The sequence below is a fragment of the Adiantum capillus-veneris genome, chromosome 24 (genome assembly GCF_014529385.1).
Source record: "Adiantum capillus-veneris isolate H3 chromosome 24, ASM1452938v2, whole genome shotgun sequence".
NCBI lineage: Eukaryota > Viridiplantae > Streptophyta > Polypodiopsida > Polypodiales > Pteridaceae > Adiantum > Adiantum capillus-veneris.
This window is the reverse complement of record NC_140954.1, coordinates 76,872,541-76,888,764: the sequence shown is the minus strand read 5'-3', so window position 1 is coordinate 76,888,764 and position 16,224 is coordinate 76,872,541. Positions and strand designations below refer to the sequence as shown.

The 16,224-nt window shown below is 44.7% G+C and overlaps 1 protein-coding gene across 12 annotated transcripts in view; it reads left to right on the top strand.

Moving 5' to 3' along the window:
• LOC147426615 (endonuclease/exonuclease/phosphatase family protein) overlaps positions 1-15,553 on the top strand; it is an 88,005-nt gene extending 72,452 nt beyond the window's left edge. For 2 of the 12 annotated variants that reach the window (XM_086498693.1, XM_086498696.1), the window contains exons 3-10: positions 11,027-11,266; positions 11,366-11,451; positions 11,887-12,002; positions 13,049-13,129; positions 13,207-13,413; positions 13,705-13,856; positions 13,947-14,524; positions 14,619-15,553. In XM_086498693.1, the coding sequence (XP_086354819.1) occupies positions 11,027-11,266; positions 11,366-11,451; positions 11,887-12,002; positions 13,049-13,129; positions 13,207-13,413; positions 13,705-13,856; positions 13,947-14,524; positions 14,619-14,687 (1,529 nt within the window). In that variant the 3' untranslated portion in view covers positions 14,688-15,553. Of the gene's footprint in view, positions 1-11,026; positions 11,267-11,365; positions 11,452-11,886; positions 12,003-13,048; positions 13,130-13,206; positions 13,414-13,704; positions 13,857-13,946; positions 14,525-14,618 lie in introns of those variants that run through there. The other 10 variants (XM_086498697.1, XM_086498698.1, XR_015186238.1 and 7 more) reach the window with 9 other exon arrangements.
• Positions 15,554-16,224: the final 671 nt, after the last annotated feature.

The following is a 16,224-nucleotide window of genomic DNA, read 5'->3' as shown; positions in this document are numbered from 1 at the left end:
GATGCTGAAATCTGCGTTTTCCGGGCTGAATCTGCAAAGTATGCGGGATCTGACCGTGCGGCGAGGATCTGTTGCGGGAAGGTGAGATCTGCGAGGTTCGGGGGTCTACTGCGGGATCTGCCTGCTGAAAACTGAAAACGCTGGTGCAAGGGATGATCTTGTCGCGATGAATCTGCAAAACGCTAGGAGGTAATGCTGAAGCAAAAACGCTAGGGTTGGTTCTGTCCTTGTGGTGGAAATCTGGTAACGCTAGGCTGTCCTTGATGAAAAACGCTGGGCTGATTATGGGTCTGTCTACTGTCGTCGTGAATCTACAAGTGCAAAAACGTTGGCTGATCTGATGCAAACGCTAGGCCTTGTGCAATGCTGAAAATGCTAGAGTTGTCGCTGGGTCAGTCTTGCGGAGAAGTTGCCTGTTGAGCAAGGTGCTCCTGTTGCCTCTTCTGCCAGAAAGCGCTAGCGCTAGGTTTGCTTATATACAAACTTAGCAAAATTGCCCTACCTACTTTCCAACAAAAGTCACTTAAAAGTAATAAGTGAAAAATGTCAAAAATAGGGAAAATAGGTGTATGCACTGTAAAAATGCTATTTATGAGATCTGACTGGAATCTGATGGTCATGTTGTGTGCAACCAAAGGATATGCATCTAATCTAAGTGTCTGGACATGCACGGTCCGCGAACAGACTCACAAAAGTGCCAGATCACTTCCTATTCTAACTGAACTGAACCCTGGTCATGCTGTAGCTTGTCCACGTGCACATAGGGTTAGATGTGTCACGTGACATCTGAGGAGTTTGAGATGATAGATCTTGGCTTGCTTCATCGTTTTCTTGGATTGGAGGTTAGGCAGACAGAGGGGGGCATCTTCCTCTCTCAGGAGCGGTACATCCATGAATTATTGGAAGCATTTGGTATGACCGAGTGCAAATTTATTTCTACTCCCATGGATCCCAATCATATGTTGTCACAGTTTGATCTTCCTCTTTTAGCAGATTCAACAGAGTATCAGAAACTGGTTGGTTCTCTCATTTGGGTACTCAACACCCGATTTGATGTCAGTTTCCCGATGGTTCTACTCAGTTCTTTTATGCAAAAACCCGCCAAGTCACACATGCAGCAAGCCATCAGGGTCCTGCGGTATTTGAAGGCGACCTAGTCATTTAGCATTCACTATGCAACTGGAGGTTCGGATCCCCAGCTCATTCTACGAGGATGGAGTGACTCAGATTGGGGAGGTGATCCAGATGGACGACAGTCGACCACAGGTTTACCTTTTCTTTTGGCTCAGGAGCAGTTTCATGGAGCAACAAGAAATAGCCAACAGTTGCCTTGTCTTCCACAAAGGCAGAGGACCGTGCTGTTTGTAGTACTACATGTGAGTTAGTGTGGATTCGGAGGCTACTTTTGGAAATGGGCTTTCCGCAGCAGACCACCATTATGTTCTTCGACAATTGGAGTTGTATTGCCATTGCGAGGAATCCGGTGTTTCACGCCCGGACCAAGCATATAGAGATACAATATTATTTTGCTCGTGAGAAGACACAGGATGGCTCTATTCGACACGAGTACATCCCGACGTCGGATAATCCTACTGACATCTTCACCAAACCTCTTCCACAGGCGACACTATCCTCTCATGCCAGCTCCCTTGGACTCCTTCCACGTCCAGGAGCTGAGAGGGGGTGTTAGAGTTCAACTTCCTGTCTGGTCGTAGCTCCGGTATCTGCTAGGAGCAGATTAGGGAGTGAGGGTTGTTTTGTGGCTGTGCCCGGCCGTACTTGAGGTGGACGTACCTATTCTCAGCGGTGCACATCAATGTATTGCTCAACCAATAGGGCTCAACCAATAGGCTGGCATGAGTTCCTAGGGTTTCTCGGGGTCAGAGTCTTGAGTCATCTGCACTTAGGCCACTAAATTTGTGTTCTAGGTCACTTTTAGTGAGTTTACGTATTTATTAGTCATTCAGCCATTTTTCAGAATAGTGGGGTTTTTTGGCTGAGTAGGGCCCCAGCCCCCCCCCCCCCCCCCCCCCCCCCCCCCCCCCCCCCCCCCCCGTACTTTTGGCACGTTGTTGAATGCAGACTACCAGTGTTTGGGCTCTCCTTTTGTCTCGTGACACATCCAACCCTATGTGTCCGTGGACAAGCTACAACACGACAAGGGTTCAGTCAGTCTAGATTTAGAAGTGATCTGGCACTTTTTGTGAGTCTATTCGTAGATCGTGCATGCCTAGTCACTTAGCATAGATGCATATCCTCTGGTTGCACACAGCATGATCATCAATACTCCCATCAGAATCCATTAGAATCAGTTAGGGGATTTTTCCAGTGCATTTAGCCTATTTTCCCTATTTTTGACATTTTTCACTTATTATTTTTAAGTGACTTTCCAACAAAAGTAGGTAGGGCAATTTTGCTAAGTTTGTATATAAGCAAACCCAAGTTAGCACTCAATGGCAGAAGAGGCAGCAGGAGCTCCCCGCTCAACAGGCATCCTCTCAGCAAGAACCATCAAGAGCATCAAGCCCTTGGCGTTTTCCACCCTTAGCACTAGCGTTTTTGGTCTTCATCATCACCTCCCCCTGACCCTGGCGTTTTCCAGTTGCAGTCATCGCCAACTTCCCAGATTGCCTAGCGTTTTTGCTAGCGCTATCCAAAACTGCCAGCGTTTTCATTTTCAGCCTTAAGTGAAGCATTTGCAGCAGCGTTTTCAGCATTCAAGACAGTATCGAATTCAGCCCTAGACATTGCAGAAGATAGCCATTTTCAGCCCTCAAAAATGCAGCCAAAACAGAGTTTTCAGTCACCCGAAACAGTCCGAGATTTTCAGCCATAGCGTTTTTATGGACAGTAGATAGAAGACCGCAGATTTCAGCCCTAGAGTCGTCGTCGTCATCCCCATCGTCGTCACTGGCATAGTCCCAAGTTGCATCAGTTTCCATGCATCGTCATTGTACCAGATTGTGCAATCATAAGTAGACCACTCTCGCCGACGAGAGTGGGGCCTTCGGAGGAGGGTTTTACGTCTCTGGTGTCGTATCTCTCTTCTCTCTCTATCTCTCAGTCTCATACACTTGCACGCACAGTGTCCATTCACTTTGTTTGTGATCGTAGCACTCTCTCATTAAGAACGGAAGGCTCTCCCTGCCATAAAAACAAAAGGAACCTTGAGCACAGTTTGAAGCACTCATCTTGAGCAAAGCGCAAACATTCATTCCGTTGCACCTAACATTGGTATCAGAGCTTTGGCAGTGTTCTGTATCACTCAAGGAAAGAACCACAAGAATTTTTTTGCTTGTTGCGGTCGCACGAACCCAAGTTCGCTTGGGTGTGTCGATTCGTAATCGTGTTTTTTGAAGAGTGATAGGAATCCCAAGAAAGAAGGGCTTGTCCAACCTCCCCCTGTGTCTCTTTTCACTCATTGAGAGCGGACCGTGCACTTAGCGGCCGGCCAATCGACGTGAGGTGGGACAAAGCAACCTTGGTGTGAGCGCAAGGCCGCCAAGGGGTGCGCCCGCGGAAAAGAGTAGAACTCGGGTGAAGAGAAGATCCTTCGCAAACGCGATTTGCAAGCAAAAGAAAACCTCAAGAACCTCAAGAACCTCAAGACCCTCAAGAACCCAAGTTCCTCATGAACTTAAGATCATAGTGCATGGTCGTCGCTCGAAGCGGAATGGATACTTCGCATACAGGTGATGAGCATGAGAGAGGCGACGAAGGATTCTCCCCACCAAAGGATTTTTCCAACCCTCCCCCTTCGCCATCTACGCCACGAGTTGGACCCACGTCTATGGAGGCGATGGTCAAGTCGATGTTGGACATGATGGCACAACAACAAGAAACGAATCGAGTTGCGTTGGCACAACTCGCAAGCAAATCAGAACAACAAGAAGCTAAGGACCGTGAGCGCGACGAAAGAAACGCAAGACTTGCCGCAGAACCAAGGTGGTACCAAACGTACTGTACGTGGCGTATATGTACGTACTGTACGTTGTTCCATACAGGAAAATTTTTTACGTACGTAAAAATACGTACTCTTGTAAAAAAACCGCAAAGTACTAAATTTTCTAGGACATTTCCATTAAAAAACAAGAGAGAAGCCAACAACTTATAGAGACATTCAAAGACATGTTTTACAAGACAACCATATACTATGTAACTATTGCAAGAGATTTGGATTTTTCTTTTAAATCAGCATTGTACGGGCTTCCCACACACACCCCAAACCCCCCCCCCCCCCCCTTTAAAAAAAAAAAAAAAAAAAAAAAAAACGGTGTACGAATCGTTCCGTACGGTACGGATCTGTACATAACGTCCGTACGGTACGGAACGAATTAGTACGTACGTTTTGATCCAACCTTGCGCAGAACAAGCAGCTAAGGACCGTGAGCGCGACGAAAGAAACGCAAGACTTGCCGCACAACAAGAAGATAATCGCCTTGCTTTAGAACGCGAGCGTGACGAACGCAAAGAAAGAAAACAACAAAGAAAGGCGGAAGAGGCAACACGAAGCGCGGTCTTTGAGGCCGAGCGTGCAGCTCAAAGAGTGGCTTTGGAGATCGAGCGTGAGGCTCAATGAGAACTACGCACTCAAGAATTGATTCGACAAGTACTTGCCTCGAAATCCGAACCACCCAAAGATCGGAGTTCCTCAAGTGGTGCAAGCCACGATGCGGATTCCAACCATCCAGTTACAGAGAAGTTGACTTTCAGTAAGTTGACTTTCAGTAAGTATGATGGTAAGATGGATGCTACGGTTATTCATTCTTGGTTGCATCAATTTAATGCTTATTTTGCGACAACTAAGAAGACAAGAAATAGCAAAGTTTTGACGGCAGCAATGTACCTTGCCGGTGATGCCATCAATTGGTACCACTCATGGCAAGAGGCACAGCTAGCCACGCACCTAGAGGAAGCCGACGAATTCACGCCCCTCTCTTTTAGTTGGGTTGATTTCCAAGACAAGCTCAAGGCGCGGTTTATGCCACCTCAGTACCTCGCACGATTGAAGGAGGATTGGCGCAATCTCAAGCAACATGGTATGCCAGTCCTGTCTTTTTCTAGTCGTGTTTTGCAGCTAGGTACCCAATTACGCAAGTCGGATGATGAACGCAAAGAGGCATTCTTTTTTGGGTTAGATGACTATATCAAGTTTGATGTAGAAGTCTTCGATCCAATCGATTTCAACAAGGCGGTAGCGATTGCTCTCGCACAGGAGATGAAGCACAACAAGGGAAAGCCTAAGGAGAACAAGACTTCCACAAGTACCTCGCAGACTTGTCAGAACCCTCAGAACGGTAAGACTCGTAAGAATGGTAACTCTTCTAACCAATCTTCCAACAGTCTCTCAAAAAAGAATTCTTCCAATGAATCTAAGGGTAAGGCTAACACAATTGCTAATTACTCCAGATGAAAAGGTAGCACAAGGAATTGTAGGAGGATATATCACGTCGGAAGAGCAAAGCACTTATTCTAAGGAAGGTCATTGTTTTCATTGTCACATTAAGGGTCACATAAAAAGAACATGTCCTAAGCTTGAATCGAATAAATCTAAAGAATCCACAGAACCCACTTCCTCTGTCAATGCAATTAATGATAAGACGGGTGTGCCCCAAGTTTCTCATGACCGTCCCATTGATGATTCCCTCATTAAATATTATGGTCGTACGTCGGGGCAGCGTTTTGTCATATTGTTTGATCCAAGTAGTATGTATGATGTGATCAGTCCCTCTCTTGTTGAGAGAGCCCGTCTCGAAGTTAGTCAGAGATCTCCTATCGAGGTCTCTGGCTTTCTTTCCGGTATGGACGCTCTCATCACGAAGGAGTGCCTTGATGTGTTGTTTGCAATCCAACAAGCTACCTTCACTAGACGATTTGTTGTCTCTCCTCTCTCAGGATGTGATATGATTTTGGGCATTCGATGGTTTCGAGATGCTAACCCTCTCATTGATTGGGAGGCTAATACCTTCACTCTCAATGCCAAAAGTGATTCTCCCATTGTCATTCATGGAGAGGACATTGTTCATTCTCTATCTCTCATTGCTAATATGCAGGACAAGATTGAAAGGATTCAGGAGAAGGAGACTCTCTCAGTCTCTTTTTCTCCAAAGCATGACACACAGGATTTGCATGATTGTGAGCAGCATGATGATTTGGATGATAAAGACAAGCATGATGATTTGCATGATCGAGATGTGATTTCTCACAAGCATGATGAGTTGCATGAAGAAGAGGTGATTGTTCACAAGGATGATGTGTTAGTTGATGCTTTTTCTAGCGAAGCTAACCTCGTTGCAGATTTGATCAATCGCGAAGGATCGATCTTGGCTCTCGAGCCTAGGTCCAAAGAACCCTCACAGGAAGTATTATGTGTTCGCATGATTGATACGCACGCACTGTTCGAGTGTTTCTTTCGTGATCGTTTCTTGTATTTTGGTCAACATCCTTATGTGATCCCTTTTACTAGGCATGACATATTGTATGTTGAGCACGTTTCACTCATGGATGAGCACGAATGTATGCGGATTTTTCATGCAAAGCTGAAAAGTATGTATGTAAGGAAGTCACATTCCATGTCTCTTCCTTGGCATGACACAGTTTCCGAACGAGCACATGAAAGTATGAACACCAAGCATGGGCATTTCCATTGTGAATTGCCACAGTTGATTGCTTTAGATCAGAAGAGAAAGATTCGATCTCATTGTTTGCGTGTATGTGGTGAATGGTTTAGCACTCCGTCTCTTTGTTCATCTGTATTGCATGCACAGTCTCTGAGGAAGACGAGATTTTTTCCACTCACTTTACATGGAATAGGTATGTTCATGGTTTTGTGTTGGAAGTGGTTTCAAGAATTTTCAGCCATGCAGATTCTTGAAGAAGGAAAAAGCATGACTCTCGACGAAGTTGAAGCATTGAAGGAGCCACAAAAGACTTTGTGTTGCTTTCGGTGCGGCCCAAAGAAGCAAGCTTTGCAGACATTTATGAAGTTCAAGTACCGCACGACCCATACATCAGAGTGGGCCGGCGAAGAGTCCCTTCCAGGATTCCGGATGCTATTGGCGATCTCCCTCGACGCCATACAGTTCGGTACCAGTACCTCACTTTAAAAAGGAGGGGATGTCACGTGACACATCCAACCCTATGTATCCGTGGACAAGCTACAGCACGACAAGGGTTCAGTCAGTCCAGTCAGACTAGATTTAGAAGTGATCTGGCACTTTTTGTGAGTCTATTCATAGACCGGTGCATGCCCAGTCACTTAGCATAGATGCATATCCTCTGGTTGCACACAGCGTGATCATCAGTACTCCCATCAGAATCCATTAGAATCAGTTAGGGGATTTTTCTAGTGCATTTAGCCTATTTTCCCTATTTTTGACATTTTTCACTTATTATTTTTAAGTGACTTTCCAACAAAAGTAGGTAGGGGAATTTTGCTAAGTTTGTATATAAGCAAACCCAAGTTAGCACTTAATGGCAGAAGAGGCAGCAGGAGCTCCCTGCTCAACAGACACCTTCTCAGCAAGAACCATCAAGAGCATCAAGCCCTTGGCGTTTTCCACCCTCAGCACTAGCGTTTTTGGTCTTCATCATCACCTCCCCCTGACCCTAGCGTTTTCCAGTTGCAGTCATCGCCAACTTCACAGATTGCCTAGCGTTTTTGCTAGCGCTACCCAAATCTGCTAGCGTTTTATTTTCAGCCTTAAGTGAAGCATTTGCAGCAGCGTTTTCAGCATTCAAGACAGTATCGAATTCAGCCCTAGACATTGCAGAAGATAGCCATTTTCAGCCCTCAAAAACGTAGCCAAAACAGAGTTTTCAGCCACCCGAAACAGTCCCAGTGAAACCGGCCCGTAGGGCGGTAGGCGTTGGCTTTCACCCGAAATTCTTTACTTTAAACACACACACAGAGCACTTTGCAAAGAGAACCTGCGACGGGAGTTAACACTTAAACACACACGGCTCGGAAACTAGAATGCTCCGAGCAGACACCGACAACCTGTAGGCCCCAAAATTGGCGCCCCTTTCGGTATTTCTTTATTCTTTAGGAGGGTAAATTACAAGGTAAGGTCCTGGGAATCCTTCACGTGTATCCACCTAGATACCATTTGATTTGGCAAAATTTCGGCAGCATAACAGCCCCAAAACTTGCGCGAAACCAATTCCCCTGCTGGAACTCGCTTGCACTGTCGTATACCCTCTGATTCCTGTCCAAAAACAGTAAATTCAGCACGCTGTATTTACTGGTTTTTGCCTTGTTTTCAACCCTAAACAGTCCCCTAACTGTCCTTTGCCAGTGGGGCACGATTCCCAATGGTCCTGGCGTCCGTACGGCTGAAAAACAGTGAATTTACAGCGCATACACAACGCTGATTTTGCACCTGTACGGTGAGGTTATGACCCTCACCAGTGCCTGCTTTGGAGCAGCAGCTAGCTACCCCTGTTCCTGCTCAAGGAGGCTCTTGCCTCAGCACAAAAGCATGAACCCACACAACTGTACATCAATCAAATGAGTAGCCCTCTTGTGGGGCATCACATAACTGCACGTAGGGGAGAGAGAGAGCAGTGTGTAGTGTGCAGGTCATCACTCCTAGCACCACACTGTACATAGAGAGGAAAGCATGCACTCCATAGCTCTTAACCTGTGATAGGTTCTCAATGAAGCATCCTCCCAGCATAAATCGAGGGCCCCCTCTTCTGCCCTTAACCTGTAATGCATCTGTGAACAAATAGATGCAAAAAGGAGAAGATTTCCATGGCTGCCAAAACCTGCGTATCGCTGAAAACGCAGAAAAACAGCCTTGTAAACACGCATATGATGTCTTCCAATGCTGAAAATGAGCTCCTTGGACCTAGGCAAAGTCATGGGAAGCTCAAGAATGGAGAGAAATGGCTGAAAATCAGTGTTAACAGCCTCCAAAACTGCTCCAGAAAGTCAGTTACGAGTTCTGTTCTCCTAGACTTGGTAAATTGACCACAAAGTGCCACTTGGCACTCATACATGCAATTTCCCCGCATTGGGCTTCCTGCTTAAAAATCTCTCAACTTGTGCATCAGTTGACTTTGCAGCAGAGTAATAAAATGTTCCCTTGGTCATACCGAAGATAATGACGCGAACACATTTCACGGCCCAAAATAGCAGTTCCCTAATTTTTAGGAGATGCTTCCGTCGGGCTCCCGCTGGTCTTCTGACCATCTATCCTCATTGGGACCGCATCCAAAAGTGCAATGTGGCCCAACTGTCGGATACTTTCTGTTGGTGATCCCACCTTGACTTTATGCCTTTATTGAGTTCACTTCCTAGTATCCACCAACTTGCTAAGTGCGACGGGGGGACCTACATGATCTTGCTCTGAGCCTAGACATCCTCTTACTTTACGAATTCCAGTGCCGACCAACTTCCCGTCTGCGGGTGAAACTACCGTTCACATTGGCCATACAATGTCCGACCATTTGCAACTTCAAAAAGGGGGTCTTGAAAATTAAACAAAAATCATTGGAAAGAAACCAACAACTAACGTTAGCAGTTGCCACGTCCTCGTGACACCCAGATTTTCAGCCATAGCGTTTTTATGGACAGCAGATAGAAGACCGCAGATTTCAGCCCTAGAGTCGTCGTCGTCGTCGTCATCCCCGTCGTCGTCACCGGCATAGTCCCAAGTTGCATCAGTTTCCATGCATCGTCATTGTACCAGATTGTGCAATCATAATTAGACCACTCTCGTCGACGAGAGTGGGGCCTTCGGAGGAGGGTTTTACAACGTCTCTGGTGTCGTATCTCTCTTCTCTCTCTATCTCTCAGTCTCATACACTTGCACGCACAGTGTCCATTCACTTTGTTTGTGATCATAGCACTCTCTCACTAAGAACGGAAGGCTCTCCCTGCCATAAGAACAAAAGGAACCTTGAGCATAGTTCGGAGCACTCATCTTGAGCAAAGCGCAAACATTCATTCGGCTGCACCTAACACCTTTGCTAGCGTTTTCTCTCTCTAACGTTTGCAGTTTCTGGCGAGCACTCTCTCTCTCTCTCTAGCGTTTTTGCACATTCTCTCTCTAGCGTTTTCTGCAGGTAATGACCTCTGCTTGCGATCCCTCTCTCTTGCCCTAGCCTCCATAGCGGTTGTGCATCCCCGGCGAGATCCAGTGCGTGGTCGGTGGGCGGTACGCACTTGTGCCTTCACGGTGAGGAGATCCATTGCGATAGATTCGAGACCTCTTGGTTGCCCCTCACAGAGAGGTGTCTTGATCGCAATTGCAGACAAGTTCCTCATCCGATTCACCTTTTTTCCGCTACACCTTTGACACTAGATCCATTCATTCATAGTGATTGAGAGTATTCAGATGCAAATAGATGGTACAGGTGCATGATGGATGTTATAAGACACATGATTCTCCCTAGTCAACACGTATGGATCAACTGTGACTAGAGAGGGCCTGCTGGCCATGCATCACGTCTTTCTTTAAATTTTCTTGGTAGGCTAAAGGGGTGGGACTATTTGCAGAATTCAAATTTGGTGGTGGGGTATTTTATACGTAAGGGTTAATTCTTTATCTTCAGTAGTCCATATGCCCTGTTAACCGCCTTTTTATTGTTTTCATTTTTTCTTTTTAATGCTTGTTTTAGTGCTAAGCTTCATCATGGGTGAATCTGCCCGTTTATCTCCAGAGCACATAAACTCGGTATGAAGACATTGGTATCTATTTATGCTGTGTGTAGTGTGTGTGAGATTGGGAGCATGTATTGATGCTCTGATACATAGTTCTGCACCCAACTGGATACTACACTAGGTAAATGCATGCAGCAGAATTGCTTGTTCTATAAAATGCAAGATGTGAAGAAGGCGCGAGCTAGAGTGAAAGAGATGTAACACAAATATGCATGTACAATAATTGTCATTGGGTTTTTAGAAGGTTTGAAAATTCTTAGTTGCTATTTAAACATTTTTGTTAAGCTTTTAATTTTCTACATCAAACACTTGGCATTTTGTAGATGGGAATAATGTATTATTCTTGATTTGCCTCAGGGGTGGCAACATTTTGTAGGGCATCCATCACCTCGTGTGAGCCATGCACATCTGGAGTTTTGCCTCTTGCTGCTGATGAAGGTTTTACTGGGTTATTGCACCTCTCTAAAAGGGGTGAGATAGAGGGTGTTGATAGAGTTGGCTACTATGATAACGTTTTGAACATGGGGATGACACAAGAAGAGCTTCTACAATTAGACAGAGAGGGCCGCTGTATTGTTACAGACCATGGGTCTTTTGGTTAGTAATCAGACGCTATGTAATTTCTACCTTCCTTTTCTATATTAGAGCGTGTCTGATTAGAGCTCTAAGCATACTATTCTGATTGATGCTGCTTAGTGCTTTTCAACATCTATGGCCCTTGTGTCCAACCAGACGACACAGCACGCATGGACTTCAAGTTGAAGTTTTACCAGGTGTTGCAGGTAAGAACTGTTGCAATTTTGGAGTTTGAAAACGGTTAGCAAGTTCTGTGCAGCTGAAGAATTCAGCAAAGGAAGTACTGAAGAGTAGATTACAAAAGAAGTTGGTTGCTATGTCTAAGTCCCCCCTTTTGTACCATTCATTCAAATGCTGCATGCATGACCATTGCGTAGAGTACAACCTTAATCTACTTGTCGATGTTGTTGGCAGATGTGTGTATCCACAGACCATTATGTAGATGTATACATCACGCATATGAAACATATGTACCTACATGTTACCTATGGATGTGTGTGTGCTTCATCAGAAGGTGCTGTCTATGCACCAAAGAGAGCGTTTTTTTCCTTTTACAACACAACAATCTTTGTAAAAATTTTACCGGACGTAAGAAGGGTTTGGAGTGGTCTCTCATTATCTACTCATTGTTTTGGATGCAGTGTCGATGGGAAAGCCTACTTAGAGCAGGCAAGAGGCTCATCGTCGTTGGAGACCTAAATATATCAGCTTATCCCATTGACTCATGCAATCCAGGACCACATTTTAATTCTAACCCGTAAGGTCCTACTACTTATCAATCATTTGCATTTGGGAATCCACTAAAAGTTCTGCCTTTGGGACCCTGATTGGCATTTCTGCAAATCCATCTCCAGCGATAGCTTCTATTGATAAGGTGTGAAGCGTTTCTTTATGGGGAGAGTGGTTGGACATGTCTCAGAGCACTTGGCGCTTGCTAAGAACCACAAACTGGGAGTTTCATTTGGACTATTGCTTTTTCGCTTGGGGCACTAGCCATTCACGTGCTTAGCGTGCGACCTGGTCCATGAGGCAGCAATGGGTTGTGAGTGCGTGGGTCGTGACTACTGTCTTTCACACAATTTTCCCCACAGAAGCGACATAACAGTCTTTAGCAGAAAGGGTGTCGATATTCAGTTACTTTTGGGGGAAAACTTCCTTCTGCAGTTTGAGATGATACGTTGCCCCACAGTTACACCATAAGATGTTTCTCTCACATCTTGCAAGGGAGTATTGCAGGTCCCCTATTTTGATGGCCTTTTGCCTGTTCATTTTCATCCTCTGGTGCACGTAATCTTGGCTTTAACCATTATATTTCGGATCCTCATATATCCCCTTGCCTACTAGAACAGTGTTGTGCAAACTGCTAATACGATATCCTCCTCATAGTTTCTTATATTTGGAAATTCCTTGAGCAGACTGTAGAAAAGAAAACAAGGTTGCAATTGCAAATATTTGGCAAAAGGCTGTGTATTGTGTGAGTAGCAGGGCAGTGACAGGTGGATGGGCATGGAGGATGTGCGTGTCTGTATGTAGTGAGAGGGTGAGCGTGCGCAAGGAGTGGTATGAGCAGCAAGTGTAGTGGGTGTGCATACACTGTTGTATGCGCTTTGTGCTCAAGGATAGTGCTCATTGGGTAAGTAGGACCTAATTAACAGCGTGAGCATTTAGCATTCGCATGCCTGTTCCCTTTTGGAAAATTTCAAAGTTTTAGCAAAGAAGCCTATAGCATTTGGGTTTGTAGGCAAAGCTTCAAACAGTTGGGCAACCTTATGTCGTATTTTAAGGTGTTTGTTCACTTTGCAGGTGTCGAAAATGGTTAAGGTCTCTGCTCAGCACAAATGGTGGCCTATTCACAGATGTTTATAGAGCTGTCCACGGCTTGAAGTATGTTTTAACACTATTGAGTGATTATTGTTTGTTCAGAAGTAGTTGCTGAGCTGAGCAATTATTATAAACTGCAGGAAGGGGGCTTACACATGTTGGTCACAGGCATCAGGTGCAGAAGAGTTCAATTATGGGACTCGTATTGATCTTATTCTTGCAGCAGGCTCATGTATGCATACGGATGTTGTTTCTTCTGTGGAGTGCAAGGGGTTCGCACATTGTTCATTGAAGGATTGTGACATAATGCTCGAGTTCAAACGTTTCAAAGAGGACAGTACACCACGGTATGTGAGAGCCTTCTACTCTTAATGCTTGATAGCACCTATTCATACATGGTTATGCACACACAGTGCTTTCTATTCATCATGCATTCTAGGCAGTCTCATTTCTTTTATTTGTGCACATGTCGTGTGTAGATGTCCATACCAAGCACAATGGATATACACACGCTTGTACATTTGTGCCGCTAAAGACACAGATTTGTGCAAGATCTAGGAGTGGAGGAAAATCTTCACATACCAAGTGAAGTGTTCCCTTTAATATCCCATCTTCGCATTTTTGTGTTCCTTTGGCAGTTGGTCTGGAGGTAGAAGCTTGAAGCTGGAAGGTTCAGACCACGTGCCTGTGTTTTTGTTACTGAACAAGCAACCACTTGTAAAGCCTCATGATGTCCCAACCTTTGCTGCTCGTTTCTTACCACAGTTACGTGGTCGTCAGCAGAGCATTTGTAAGAGAGAGATGCTTAACTGTATCACATCATAGCTCATTATTCACCTACATGCATTTAATGGCACAAAGTTTTTGTTTGGCTATGTAGATGCTATTCTTCAAAAAGGGGATCAGTCCATGAACATGGTGGACATAAGTCTGCATGTTGATTCTGAAGAAGGTTCTGTGGACAAGAGGTCAACCCGTCTTCTGAAGGTGCAAGCAACACAAAAGTTCAAGACAAAGGTAGTCCAAAAAACAAGCCAAACCAACTTGACAGCATTTTTTGCACGTTCTTCAGGCCGCAATACTGTATTAATGAACGAAACTTTGGATAATGGAGGTGTTTCGGGCCAATCACAGGAAGTAAGAGGTTCTTGCAGTAATGCTGAACTGCACGATGAAGATTCTCAAGTTCAATATAACTTTGAAACTTCAATCCAACCTGATGATTCTACAAATGAGTACAATTGTACGGATATGAACCTTGAGAGTAAGCTAAGCCCTCTCAAATCGATGGATGCCAATGCTAAAGAAAAGAATGCACAGGCCCAATGGAAGAGAATTAAAGATCTTATGGCTCGCCGCATTCCACTTTGTAGACATGGAGAACCGTGTGTGGCCCGCATAGTAAAGAAAAGTGGACCAAACCATGGACGTGGATTTTATGTTTGTGCACGTGCTGAGGTCAGCAAATTCTCTTGTTTTGAAATTAATGAATTAATGAATGTTAATCCAGGCAGCAAAGAAGTGCTCAGATGTTTCTGTTGTGTCTATGCAGGGACCAGCGTCTAATCCCGAAGCTCGGTGTGATCATTTTGAGTGGGCCTCAGAGAAGTCAAGAAGGTAAGTAAGTTATGTTTCACCAGGTGCTTACGAACGGATGTTAAAGAGGCCATACCCTATGCTCCAGCACTTAGCACCATCTATCTGGACCAAAGTATGCAAAACTAAAATCTTAATGAGTGAAGGAACTTCAAACTTGAGGTATTATTTGATTTTTTATGCAATAGTCTCAAGTCAACAGTAGTCCCTCAAGGTACTAAAGTTCTTTTTCACGGATTCAACAAGCTGAAGGTGGAAAAGGCATAACCCTTTCTCAAGCTCAAGGTGAGACCTCTTCGCGCCGGATTTGCAACTCCTTACACACACACACACACACACACACACACACACACACCTTCTGTGGCCTGGATCTGCTTCCTCCTTTTGCGACAGTGGAGTCATGCAACTTGGACTTCGTATCAGATTCTCAAATTGGCTAGGCGGGCTGTCAGAGACACAGGAGCATCTACAGTGGAGATTGGACTCGGATCTAGCCTTTGGTGTCGGTCTACACAAGATCTAGAAAGAAGCTGCATTAGCTAAAAGTGGGTACAAAAAATTACCGATTCCCTTCTTTCTTTGTGTTGTGTGTTTTTTTGGGGGGGTTTGTGATGATTCTCAGTCCTGATCACCACATATTTTTCTGACCTGGCATTTCTGGAGGTGCGGTTGACTCCCTTCATTCGTTGAATCGAGTCAGCCTTTCATCAGTGGTTGCAACTTACCACACACATCATTTTTTTGTTCCTGGTTGGGGCACCTTTCTGTATTTTTGTAAATGAGTACTTAGTTTGTTCACCTTTGTATAAAATGTGATCGGAAAATGGCCCCCTGGATAAAAGTTTGTACACCATTGCATACAATGTGATCGGGAAATGTCACTTTGGATAACGGCTGTCAACTAGAGGTTTTGTGTGGAGAAGACAAGTGGCCCAAATATGAAATTTCTTCACCCATTGTGGCAATTTTGGGAGTCCTAGCCTTTAGAAAATAAAGGTTGAATTTGTAGATACAAAAATAGAGGTGAAGCTTTGGTACTCCGGTAATCATTGGCAAAAGCGTGTGATGAAATGTTTCTGATTGCTCAACATTTTCCCTCCTAATTTGACATGTCACTTTATACGAAGGTTCTCTCTTACACTTCTGTTTCATTCTTTTTTGCAAATTCAAAGATTTCTGTTCCTTCGTAATGGTGTTGCTATAGCTTCTTCCTCACTCACTATCTCAATTGGTAAGCTATATTCAGTAAAGACATTACATGAATGTGTTGTCATTTTTGCATTATTTTTATGTGTCATTTTGTGCTGTCATTTTTGTAGTGTTTTTCTGTGTCGCTTTGGCTTCAACCCATTTGGTTAGGTAGTCTGTGGCCACAATGATACGAGTATGCATACGTTATGCGGGAGGTGCGATTGGTCCCACAAAGTCTATTCCCCCTTTGGCAAAAGCTCTTGCCCCATCATAGGTGGTGAAGGCATTTTGTCTCTTTGCATAGGTGCTTTCCTTTATTGACATTCGTCACATCTCTCCACATATGCTTCTGCATCCATGAATAAGCTCTA